At 37.8% G+C, this 13,739-nt stretch overlaps 1 protein-coding gene across 1 annotated transcript in view; it reads right to left on the reverse strand.

The window, feature by feature from the left end:
• Positions 1-13,059, reverse strand: part of LOC112519982 (alpha,alpha-trehalose-phosphate synthase [UDP-forming] 1-like) — a 22,871-nt gene extending 9,812 nt beyond the window's left edge. The window contains exons 1-12 of the mRNA XM_025128288.1: positions 13,009-13,059; positions 4,621-4,933; positions 4,137-4,234; positions 3,652-4,040; positions 3,469-3,583; positions 3,045-3,146; positions 2,690-2,840; positions 2,474-2,562; positions 1,892-1,940; positions 1,296-1,396; positions 530-717; positions 248-365 (exon numbers count right to left, since the gene is read on the reverse strand). Coding sequence (XP_024984056.1) covers positions 248-365; positions 530-717; positions 1,296-1,396; positions 1,892-1,940; positions 2,474-2,562; positions 2,690-2,840; positions 3,045-3,146; positions 3,469-3,583; positions 3,652-4,040; positions 4,137-4,234; positions 4,621-4,933; positions 13,009-13,059 — 1,764 coding nt within the window. The remainder of the gene's footprint in view (positions 1-247; positions 366-529; positions 718-1,295; positions 1,397-1,891; positions 1,941-2,473; positions 2,563-2,689; positions 2,841-3,044; positions 3,147-3,468; positions 3,584-3,651; positions 4,041-4,136; positions 4,235-4,620; positions 4,934-13,008) is intronic.
• Positions 13,060-13,739: the final 680 nt, after the last annotated feature.

A 13,739-nucleotide genomic window follows, 5' to 3' on the forward strand; every position in this document is an offset into this window, starting at 1 on the left:
TTAATTAGCTATGTTTTTGGAACATAGATGCTAGGATACAAGAGCATGTACTTTTTGAATTTTTGAGTTATGTATTTCACGTTATAGACTCTTGTATTATGGACCTTTGTGGGGAAAACATGTATTCTATGTATGAAATATGTGTTATATGCAATGTATGGATTTGGGGTTGTTACAGTTTTGTTTGATTTGGTTTTTCAATCAAACTTTAAACCTATTAGACCAACAAGCTTAAGGCAGAGAATACCAAAATAAGTAAACGATTGTTGGAATGCAAATAACGCTCGAGTGCTTTCTCCGCTTGAAGCAAGGGTGGAATCTGCCGTATCCTCAATTGAGCTTCCACAATCGTATCATTCAGTTCACTACACATGGAAGAGTGAGTAGACGTTGAGGTCATTTTCCGTATTTAAACTATAGAAATAATAAACCTGAAAAAAATTGTAATGCCTGTATAAAGGAACAAAAAATTTCAAATAATGCTACCGAAAAACAAATGGATGCATCATGATATGCTGAAGATATGTACCTAACAAAGGTTTCAGCCCATTCCTGAGATGTATGAGTAGTGACATGCATAAAGTTATTGTGGTGTCGTTTTTCTCTCTCCTCGGCAGGCATATTTAAAGCATATGCGATTGAAGAAGCCACTTCCGTGATGTTCCACGGGTTTACCAAAATTGCACCTGCACCCAAAGACTGGGCTGCACCTGCAAACTATGTATATGAAACATGCATATTATTACTTCATCCATCCTAGAGATGCACAAGGCCAGGGATTATTCGGGTTGGGCGCCGACCTTCCAAGCCCATTCTTAGCAAGCAAAAAAAAGCTCGGACATTTATGGGCATGGGCTGGTCTTTGGGTGTGAAAATGGGTCTAATTGAGCTTTTCCAAGCCTGAAAGGCTTTGGAAATGAAAATAGGCCTGATCGGGCTATTAGGCCCAGTCTGGGCCTAGGCTTGGGGAGCTTTTCGGGCCCGAGCTTTTTGTGCATCTCTAATCAATCAAATAAAAATTGCAACATTCAAGTAAGCATGCAGTTTTTTAAGGGTAATGGGAGAACTAGGAAATAGAAGAATCAATAAAATCTTGTTGAACAAAAGGAACAACATCAATAGTTTGTTATGATGACAATGGGAGCTTAATATTTTTTGAAACAAAGGGGAACCTTACATTTTTCATGGGATGGAGGGAGTATTGATCTAATCATAAGAACTTATAGAAAAATTGGTAACAACAAAGTAACGAAAGAGAAGGTATCAGCAGGTAGCTGTTAAGGAGGAATACATACCTCACTTAAGATTAGAACCCCTTTCTTTGAAGCTTGGCAGGCCACAAATTCATAGCTCACAAGATTCATTCCATCCCTTAATGATGTAATAAGAGCCACATCTATCCAACAAAATCATAAAACTCAAGATCAATGTCACAAACCCTAATGGCCAACTATGCTAAAAAAACATTTTGATTCCTCAAACAATGACCATGAGGATTTAAGATAGAAGTGGCCTTCAGCCTGATGGCATTGGTAAAACTCTACAACGTTTAACTGGGTTGTTAGTTCCGTTTAAAATGAAATTCTTTTCGAATTATCAGGTCATGAGGTCAAGTTCTTTTGAAGATATCAGTGTTTCCCTGTGAGGTAACAGAAACAGTTGCTCTACTCCTTGGAGTAGAGGTCAAGTTTGCGTAAATCCCACCGCTGCCAAACCCCACCTCTCAGCGAGATATACTGTGTTAGTTTGGTTTGGTTTAGTGCATCATTGTGAGGTAGTAGAAAAGGCCTGTCAATTGAACTTTAAGGGAAGAAGCACTATTCAGCATCTATGACTCAAAGTCTCAAACTACAAATGTATAACATATGATATCACAAGACTCAGATTATACCAGTAATCGCGTATAGTGCACATAGCCCATGAAAGTCAAGAGATCGGTCCTGTATAAAAGAGAAGAATCACAGAACTTATAGACTAAATAATCTTTAGATATTATAAAAAGAGAAGATTTCCACAAAATCGCCATCTTGTAATTTTAGCATATTTGTCTTTCTCTCATTCAGGGCTGGGCCCGGGCCTTCCTAGCCCGTTTTCAGTAAATAGAAAAAAAGTGCAGCCTTAGGGTGTGAAAATAGGCCCATCAGCTTTTTTTCAAAAAAATTAAGCATGATTAGGCTTTAAGACCTAGCCTGGGCCAGGATTTTTGGGACCAGATTTGGGTTCAGGCTTCTTTGTGCATCTCTATCTAGCTTTTCAAATATTAACATATATATCTTTGTCCCTTTCACACACTTTTCATTGGCCATGGGTCGTCAAGGGAACAGCCTACCCTACGGTCAGCGAGCATCTTACCCCCGAGAACCCACCTTGGGGCCAGGGCTCATTCGGTTTGGTTTGTTGTAATTCCATTTCAACTCAGTTTTCCGCCATTGCACTAATGTAAGGTAAGTCTAAATAAACTAAAAAGACATACCAGATGATGAATCGGAACGGTTGTAAGGCTCCCAAATCTTCCATTAATTCTTCCAACAATCTCATGAACTTGACATGTAAGTTTTTGATCTTTTCATAAAACAAAAGGAGAGAAAGAAAGAATGCAATAAGAAAGAACAGCAACTACATACTACAACAATTGATCCATAACCCATAGAAAGAAAAAGAGAAATCAGTCAAACTATCAAAAACATACACTCAGGTACATCTGTTCTTGTTGGCACAGCAATCTGAAGCAACACTACTTTGTCATGCCAATCTGGATTTTCCTCTAAGAACTTTTCAAATGCCAAAATCTTTTGTGGAATTCCCTTAATCATATCAAGGCGATCGACACCCAACATTACCTGCAAATATAAGACCAGTGAGAACTACTTCATGTGTGATGAATCACTAATTCACTCTTTAAAAATTATTTGCATACTCCATTCATTAGATTTGACCATGTGTTTAATATTCTATACGATAAGTCAACTCTAAAATGATAAAATGAATGAGGGTGAATGATGATTTCATTTTAGTTTTACAGAAAGGGACACACTTTGATTTACCTTTCGACCGGCAAATCTCTCCTTGAGTTCCATTATATGATCCTTGATTTGAGGAAGTTGGATAGCTCGTATGAACCTACCAGGATCTATCCCGATAGGAAACTGTGGTTTAAAGTCAGAAAATGAAGGATTAGCAGCTTCAAGATCATTCCCTCAATCCCAAAATACATGTCCACAACGAAAAAGGCACACAGTTTTAGAAGTGTGAAATTATTACACTTCACTAATTAACCAAATGACAATTTTACCCTTAACAATAGAGGGAGCAATGAATTTCTCCATCTCATAATTAAGGGTAAAATTGGAAAGTGGATACTTATCTCGGGACAAGCTAAAATTGAAATGTGAGCACTTATCTTGAGATGGAGGGTCCAATATGTAAATGAACATTTACAAAAAAACGATGATCAGATGGTAATTGTACCGCAGCAACACGAGTAAGCTTCCCTTGATCCTCTACTCCATCAGGAGTACCCTCAAGGCCAAGAATTCGAGTACATGCACTCACAAAATGCCTTGCATAATCATAAGTGTGGAACCTGTATATATATATAGATATTCTTAGCAATGTGGCTTCATTTGTGATAAAAGCACATTTAGTACTTACCCAACTAGATCAGCTACAAGAACGGCTCTTAATAGCTCAGATCGAGATGGCAGTGTCCTATGAATCTCAGAGGAAGGAAACGGTGTGTGCAGAAACCATCCAACTTTCATCTTATTATTATGTTCTTTGAGACATTTAGGGAGAAACATCAGATGATAATCATGACACCAAATGACGTCCCTTTCTGTATAATGTTCATTGACAACATCAGCAAACATCTGATTGGCTTTCTTGTAAGCATCAAACTGCGATTGGAAACTACGAGTAGTTGCAAGCCGATCCTCTTGGGGAAGACCAAGATAATGGAAGAGAGGCCATAAGATATTGTTACAGTACCCATTGTAATAGAGATTAACAAGATCTTCATCAAGGAAAACTGGGATGCACCTCTGCATACCAACCACTTCTAGAGTAACAACCACGATTATTTTAATTTTAATTTTAAGTTAAAAATATTAAATATCTTTTATGGATATATGGTCAACCTTTTCAGCTAAAGCTTCAGTCAGTGATTTCTGCCCAATCTCATCCGGTACATTTACCCCAGCCCATCCAATCCATTTTGTATCGAAATCAGTTATACCTTTATCAAAAATTCAGTTAATTAGAATTCCAAAGAATTATTTCAAAATAAAGATAATTAACATCTGGAAGAAGGGGAGGGTTCCTTTAGGAACCTAAAACTGATTAGGAACCACTTACAGTGTGACATGTGGCATATTCATTAGTAATATGGGCGTGTTATTCATCATGAATCACATGTTCATGATGAATATGGAAGTGGTATTCATCATGAACATGTGATTCATGATAAATATTCATCCTGAAAAAGAGGGATACGTGGCGTGCGTTGTTGGGTTCCTAATCAATTTTAAGTTCCTAATGGAACTTATCATGGGCAAAAACAGATCCCACTCGTATAGAATCTTGAAAATGTTTAAAGGTAACATAAGAAAATGGAGAACTTACCCAAAAGTGCACTGACTAAGCCCCCCACGCTCATTTCAAGTTGCCAGGATGCCTCACCCTTTCTTGTTGCAGAAACAGGCAGACGATTGGCTACTACTAATAACCGCTGTCTGATTACTGCAGTTTCTGTTGTAAGTATCTGACCATTCCCAATGATACTATCTGTACCTCCATTTCCAAGAACATCTTCATTTTGAGATTTAAAAGATTTTCTTAACTCTCGTTCTTTCAAGAGTCTTTCATGCCTAGTCCTAAGTATGGCTGAAGTGTTATTGTAATCATCTACATGCATATCCGACTTCTGCAATTCATCCTGCAATTTAACAAGTTTGTTTCATGTTGAAATTCAGATACTCTACTAACTTCTAATCATGCTTTGGCTAATGTTTTTTAATTGATTAAGCATGGTCAAACATAACATGTAAATCAAATATTTTCTCAAAACAACACGTTCTTGCTGCCCAACTACTGATGCATCCACGGTCGTTAGTAACTGTGGGGTTTGAACTTAGGTTATCCTAAGCAAATTCCAACAACTCAAGCAGGTGAAAGTTTCTTATGAAGCTCATTTCATCATAGTAGTAATAGCCATAACAATTTTTAACATAAAATGGCCTTCATTTGAAAGACTCAAAGTGTAAAAGTTTTATGAATCACAATCACACATGTTAAATGATAGAAAGTTTTTATAGTATCAGCATCAACATTTCTCTGCATCAGTAACAGTTAACCATTCGGGTTACAACCATAACTTCCTGAATTTTAGATAATAATTCAAACTACTAGAATGTGTTGGAAAATAGCATAAAATCATTCAAAACCAGAACAAGCAACAAAAGCAACTGTAATCTTCTCCCTCAGATGATAGTGACATGGGATTCGGTTAACAATATCATTCCATTCAACATCAAGTGCCAAATTCACCAAAATCATGCAAGGAATTAAAGACTTCAAAAAGGAACAATTGATTTCTCGGTGGAAACAAAGAACCACGGGACAAGTAAGGTTCAAGCTCCTCCTCCGTCAACGAAATAATGGGATTACATGATTGCTCTGAGTACTATCGCAGATACCCAAAAAGACGATGTCATACCTTTTAGATGCTAACCAGCAAGGCAGCAACTAATACCTCACCACAAATGAAAATCACACTCCACTATTATGGCCCTTTATGTGCCCACCTAGATAAGCTTTACCCCACTGCCAATGTGTCTTCTTAATCCACATATAAGTAATTAAGTGCCTAAAGATCATTGGGCTAACTACCTCCGGTATGCACTTTTAGAACATTGGAAGTTACAATGTCATCAATTTAGAAAACTTGTGTAACAAAAGGGAAATTGAAAACATAACCAGTAGATATGTTGCATGTACTAGACAACCAAAATTTGAGATTTTCATTTTCAACCCTCTTGAAAATTTTCATTTTTAAACATAATTATAAATACAAAAATATACACATACACATACACATACACATACACATACACATACACATACACATACACATACACATACACATACACATACACATACACATACACATACACATACAAATTTATTAGGTTTTGGTTAACAACCATAACCAAAAACTGACCAGACTTTCTTCTCCTTAAACAATGACCAAACCAAATTGCTTGAACGGTTTGTCAGTTTTCAATCTATGTGTTGATCCCCTAAGAAAATCTCTCCTAACAATACTTTTTTTGTTACTGAATCCTTCATCCATCCTTGTTTATAGCATGTAATTTTTTTGTTCTTCATCTAGTAAACCCATATTCCTACTCATATGCTTCTTGCCTTTGGGAAGCTTCACTAGGTAACAGGCTTGATTTTTCAAAGACTTATGTCATCTTTCTTGGCTTCAGACCATTCAATTTCTCATCAATTGACACAACTTCCATAGAACTCTGACTCTCTCATTTAATAAGCAACAAATACTCATAATAAGTTGTATTTAGTAGACCATAAAATGACATCTTTCTAGTTGACTGATGACCATCTTACCTTTGCCTTGTGTAATTGAACCATAGTATAGATATCATGGGTTTGTAAGGGTGGAATATTAGCATCACGTCATCAGCTATATCATTCTGTTGGTCATTTACTTTTTTCAAGTTTTTGAATTCATGGTGAAGAAAGTATAATCCAAGTCCAAAGTAATTTATAGAGTGAACTCATAGTTTTCATGTTGCTCTAAGTTATCAAGTGTCTTATCCTCAAGGAACCATAAATTCCCTTTTTCAACATTCTTAATGTTAACTAGTCCACTAACTGCAACTATAATCTTCATGGCATAACCCAAGATGAATTTTCTCATCAAGTTTGGATCTCATATCTTTGGGTATGTAAGCATTTAATAACTCTCAAGTGGTTGTGGGAATCATCTTTCCTTGTCTCTACGATGTGCATGATATCATCTTCCCATCATTGATGCAGAAAGATTCATCAAGTGAATTGTTGTTTTCTTTGCTTTCCCCAAAAAGATAATAGAGATCTTAGTATAATAACATGATGATTAAGGAGTCTTTTGAGAAATTCTTCTCAATCCTAGTCACAATGATCACAGGTTCAAATCCAATGAGGAATAAAAATCCCCTTGTGGCCACGGAGGTTCAAATGCAGTGACTCAAGGCTATCTGCAGGTGGTGGCCTAGGATTAGTCGGCTCGCATAGCAGGTTGGATATCCAGGTTAATAAAAAAATGATCATTGCAATGACATTCAAAAGAACTCTGCATGAATATACTTCATTTTCGATCAGATTCTTCTTTAAACCTTTGCTTGAAAATGTTTGCACATCGTACTTGGTCTTTGGATTTAAATAGAAAAATGGCACACTTCTCTAAACAAATAATTGGTAAACTAATAGAGTTCAAATTCACTACCAATATATTGATTTTTCATGTAACGCTACATCAATTTGCACAAAATCAAATGATGAGTTTTTCTAGCAGAAACTCTTAAACGAATTTGTGTTGTTTGTCAGTCGAACATTCTACACATATTGTAAAGGCATACTATCAACCATAAAGGAGTTTCTGCTTCTGCATAGTAAGATGATACAATCCTCTTGATAGACCCCCTATTAGATTCACCTATGCAAGGAGGGATAAAAGGAATATTTAATTGAGCATCGCTGGCAGGATGGTTCTTTGAGGATATTTTGTATTGGCTAACCCGATCAGCATAACGAGGAATTCATAGTGCCCCTCGTGTGTGCAAAATGCTATTTTTGGTACGTCCTCGACCTTCATGTGAATTTGATGGTACCCCAACTTCATATCCAACTTTGAAAGTACTACTGTCCCAAATAGTTCATCCCACAATTAACCGACCACCAGTATGAGAAATTTATCGGGAGTGTGCATTTGTTGAGGGCTCAGTAGTCTACACAAAACCTCCAACTCCCATCTTTCTTTTTGACTAATAAGATGGGACTAGAGAAAGGGTTGCTGCTGTTCCGATGACCCCGACATCTAATATCTCTTTAATTAACAGTTTGATTTTGTCCTTTGATAATTGGCGTAGATAGCTACTTATCACCCACCTTAGAATCAACCAGTTCAACTATACCCGCCTTAATTCACTCAGCACCTTATCGTAGAGAGGGTCCTAGAAAGGCTTATTTCATTTTTCCCGCCAGTTAGTAAAAAAAGACTCCCGACTATGATTTTGGTCCTACAGTGGTGGATGATTTCGACAAGGCCCTCCCCTTTAACCGGAACAGCCAGATTACAAGTCTGATAGACCCAAACGATTGCAATCGTATTAATGGCAAAACCGGACTGATTACAATGAATAATCGAAGAAAAACTAGAATGGAATTCAAGAGCCCATTTCTCTCCTGCACGATCAAAAGATCACACAAAAACTGAATGAAATCCCCTGCCAAAACCATGCACCTGCCATATACCATTCTCCTTGCCTTCTTTATTATATTTCCAAAATTACCCCCTTGACTTTACTCTTTTTTTTATCTTTGGACACCTCCTTGAATACACTTTCGTAATTGGAGGCTTATCAATACTCCCCCCCCCCCCAATTACTCACCTTGTCCTCGAGGTGGAAGGTTGGAAACTGCTTACACATATCCGTGTACGACTCCCTCGTGTCTTCAAACTCTGGCAATCCCCGCCAACCAAGAAGGACTTCGATGTCATTATTGTTAAAATATCGTATACCTTTCAGAGTTTTTGGCTCTATTGGCAGCTCCCAAATATCTTTAACTGTTGCAAGGAGATATGTATGACTAAAAGGCCTTCGGCCTAGCGGTATCGTTGCCCTTGGCTTCCTAGGAGGTCAAGGGTTCAAACCTCACCAAAGGTGAGGAGGGTGTGTGAGTTTATTTGTTGCATTTGCTGTATATAAATATTATATACTTAAAAAAAAGATGTGTATGTGTTCCATGATCGCCAACAGCTTCTTTCAGTTGAGACACATGAAAAACAGGGTGGATGCTACTCCCTTCGGGCAATTGTAAACGGTAAGCCACCTTATCAATACATTCAATGTCAAAAAAAGGCCCATAAAAACGAGGGCTAACTTAACATTTCGATGAGTGGCCAAAGACATTTGTTGATACAATCGTGTCTTTAAAAATACCCATTGTCCAACCGACAGCTCCACATTCCTTCGATGTTTATTTGTCGACGCTTGCATTCTTTGTTGATCTTGGATTAAATGCGTATGTAGCTCTAACAACATTCTATCTCTTTCTAAAAGCGTCTGATCCACATTAGAATTAGAGACCTTCATATCCGCATACGGGGTTATTTCGGGAGAATTTCAACCATACAATATTGTGAACAGGGTGGCATATATGGGATGACGTATGGAATGAGGTATTGTAAGAGTATTCAGCCCATGGCAGCCAAGTAACCCACTTTCGTGGCTGTGCACTGGTGAAACAACGTAGGTAAGCATCAATTCCACAGTTTACCACTTCAGTTTGCCCATCACTCTGAAGGTGGTAAGTCGTGCTAAATCTGAGTTTGGTTCCTATAATTGCCAAAGTTCCTGCCAAAAATGGCTAAGGAAGACTTTATCGCGGTCCGAGACTATAGACCTTGGCACCCCGTGAAGACGCACGATCTCCTTCACAAAATTCCCGCTACTTTAGGTGCTGTGAAGGGGTGTTTAAGAGCTATAAAGTGGCTTCTCCATTGATGTGACCCTGAATTTTCATAGTCCTCGGTGATGATAAACCCACCACAGAGTTTAGTGACAGCTCGATTGGTGGAATCACAGTGTCTTGACAGCCCTCAATTTCATTTAGGTTAAGCTCGCCATCTATAGGATCATCTTGGAGCAAGAGAATCTGTAATTCCTTGTTTTTACACTTGTGACCCACTTGATATTTCTCATCATATTGAAAGCAAAGTCCTTTCGCTCGTTGTCTTGAAGCTTTGTCTCTGTTAATTTCCTGGTCACTCCAGATTCGGGCCATAATATGGATGTTGTACTAGTACCTATACTCTTCCTCAACAAGGATGGAGCACTAGTGACCGTGGTACTGTAAGTTGGAGTTGGACGGAGACTTGAACCGATGAAATTAGGGGAGGGTTTGTACGATATATTATTCCCTTTAACGCTTCCAGTCAAACAAGAATTTCGATCCTCAACCAATTGGGCCGTTTCCATTATTTGGGCTAATCCTTAAGGCCTCAACAGTCTAACCTCAGCCTGTATGTTGGGCTTGAGTCCATTCATGAAATTACACTCTAACACTCGATCTGGAAGATCTGATAGGGAAGACGCTAAAATTTTGAAGGAATGACAAAATTCACGAAGGTTACCTGTTTCTCGAAACGCTAAAAGTTGTTCAAGGGTGGAACCACCGTCAGTGAGCCTGAACCGATTGATAATCTATAATTTTAAATCATCCCATAGCAAAATTGGATGGCGACCATCAGCCAAGTTGAACCATGCGAGAGCCTCACCCTCCATACATATACCCGCTGTGGCTACCTTCTCTTTATCATCAAACATTGAAGTGCAAAATAGCGTTCGGCTCTGAAAATTCACCCATCCGGATTAGTCCCATTGAACATTGGTAACTCTACACGTTGTAATCTCCAATCGGATGGAATAAATCCTTGAGTTGTTGGTTTCAGGGAACTAATTGTCTCTGGAGAAGAAACGGAAGTAAAATTAACATCACTTATTGGTTTCGTAACCGAACTGCCACCAGATCCAAGTGACTGATATGAACCACCAGATGTGCCCGCTTTGCTCGATGGAGATAAGACCTTCGACCCTTGTTGTATCAACGTATCCAATTTCCCCATAATGACTTGAATCCCTTGATCTAAATCATCGATTCTTTTGGTGTTCCCTGTCAAATCTGTGGAAATTGCTTGAACACTTTTTTCTAATGCGTCCTATTGATCGGCCTGAGATTTGGAAGGCATGGTCAATCAAATAGGTCGCTCTGATACCAATTTGATAGACCCAAACGGTTGCCATCATATTAATGGCAAAATCGGACTGATTACAATGAAAAATCAAAGAAAAACTAGATGGGAATTCGAGAGCCCATTTCTCTCCTACACGATCAAAAGATCACACAAAAACTGAATGAAATCCTCTGCCAAAACCACACACCTGCCATATACCATTATCCTTGCCTTCTTTATTATAATCCAAAATTACCCCCTCGACCTTACTCTTTATTTATCTTTGGACCTCTCATTGAATATACTTTCATAATTGGAGGCTTATCAAGGTCATTCCCTACCTCAAAGAATATACAGACTGACTTGTAGAGACCCTCTATGTAGTTGTCTAYCTAGGGTGATCGATCTACATAGAGACGCCATCAGTTTGGAGCACGAGGCTAGTAGAGCTTGTTGCAGAGGAGATTTGACTGAACGAACTTTGGCAAAAATAAATGAAACGGGTTGGCGAAATGACGTGAGAACTCTGTGTTATTAAGACAATGTTGTGCTCCATGTCCCTTCTAGGTGGTAATCCATTAGGTGTACTAAAAACTTTAGTTCAACTCTCCAGGTCACTATTCCCTCTTATGCTTGGTGGTATCCAACAAACCCAAATTTTACCAGCACCCCTTGTTTTTCAAGTTTTAAAAATCTACTCATTGCTTTCATCATGATGAGTTTCTTACCCAAGGATGGATCACCCTTCAGTGTTATCGATTCTGACCTGATTTTGAATTTTAGCACTTGCGTCTTCTAGTTTATGTAAGTAGCCTCCAGAGTTTCCAAACCCTGTATACCCAATATGGTGTCCGAATTTCCAAGTTCCATGGAAAGGAATTCTCTAATGACATCAATACTTAACAATATGAGTTTGATCCCTTTGTACACCCCTTCTCCTTTAACCGAGATCCTTATAGCCATGGTAATCCCATACGTCATACGTCGTTGTGTTAGTAACGGGTGAGTGAAGGCGTGCAACTAGGGCCTTTGAGATGAAGTTGTGGGTTTCCCCATTGTCGATTGACACGGCTACTTTCTGCCCCTCAATAATCCCTTCCATCTTCATGGTTTTTAGGTAGATGAGTCACACAATCAAATTCAAATGCACTTCCACCTTCGGTTCCTCTTCTACAACTCAAGTGTTGGGTCTTCCATTTCCTCGACTCCACTCTCTTCTTTGTCTTGACTTTGCTCTTCTTGTAGCAAGGACATTAACTTCTTTCCTTCGGCACTTGTGCCCCGGTGCATATTTCTCATCACACCAGTAGCATAGGCTCTATGACCTCCTCTTCTATAGCTCATTATCCGATAATCTTAGGTATTCTTTCCCCTTGACCCCATCATTATGTTGGAAGGCCCCTCTCCTGTCCACAACAATTTACAGTCAGAACTTCAACCCCCATTTTCTTTGTCCCCCACGAACTTTGATTTCTACTTTGTTTAATTCAATTCTAGACGCTCGTTCTATGGCTTCACTCAAATTGATTGGGGACATCATCCTAACCTCCACTAGGATTACCGGGTTCAACCCATCGCTAAATTGATTGGTGACATCATACATGTGTGTAATTTGTAAACACACACATAGTCAGCAGGTATACAAACTCACACAAGAATGATTTGGGGGAAATATATAACCAAAAGGATAATCTACAGGGGTGAGTGAAACTGAAACAAACTAAGAAATGAGAACTGAGAGTAGTTGAATTCCTCCAACAAAAGAAAAGCTAGAGAGAGGGGAAAAACAAATCACATTTAAAAAAAAATCGTACTCGTATTTAAATTGAAATTTATGATTTCAAACAGATTTGATTTGAGCTCAAGATTTGAAGAACTCAAATCAAGAAGAACAAAAAAACCAATAAAAATATGAAGTGGGTTTGCACAAAAATTCACAAACACAAAAAGTATGAATTTGAGAAAAACAAATAAGGGTTCATCATGTCTACCAAATCGTGTTGCAGAATGGCGATATCTTCATATGATCGAATGCTCTTCATTCTCATGTCCTGAAATTCAAGACCCTACAACGATTGTTGTTAAAAATACTGAATAGTTTATCCATCTAGATAGAAAGTGATAAGGAAACATAGAAATATGATGTTGGGAACATTCTGTGCCGTTGCCGCAAAATATTTCCTTGTATAAATACAAATAGAAAGCGGTGAATTATTTAAAAGGGAAAATAGGAGGAATGTGATAGAAGATTGAAGGGTACGGCTAATCGGCTATGATGGGGTGGAGGATCTTTATACTTCCCATGACAGGGCTTCTAAAGCCATGCACAGATGCTGACGCCGAGAAACACAATTTCTAAACGGACCCCCTCCCTCACAATCTTTCATTTATATATAATTTAGTTAATAACTTACACTTTACACCCTTAAATTTATTTAATTAGTTTACTTTATACCTTTTAGTTTTCTATTTTTCATTTTATACTTCGATCTTATTAACATATATAATTATATATTAACTAAAATATGTTAAAAAATACATTTTAATTTTAACAAGTTACATCATTATAATCGTCTCATCGATACCTTCGAAACTAGTCCAATATTGAATATTTTTGGATTTAATTTATTTAATTAGCTTACTTTATACCTTTTAGTTTTCTATTTTTCATTTTATACTTCGATCTTATTAACACATATAATTATATATTAACTAAAATATG

Source organism: Cynara cardunculus (assembly GCF_001531365.2).
Source record: "Cynara cardunculus var. scolymus isolate 2C chromosome LG 10, CcrdV1, whole genome shotgun sequence".
Lineage (NCBI taxonomy): Eukaryota > Viridiplantae > Streptophyta > Magnoliopsida > Asterales > Asteraceae > Cynara > Cynara cardunculus.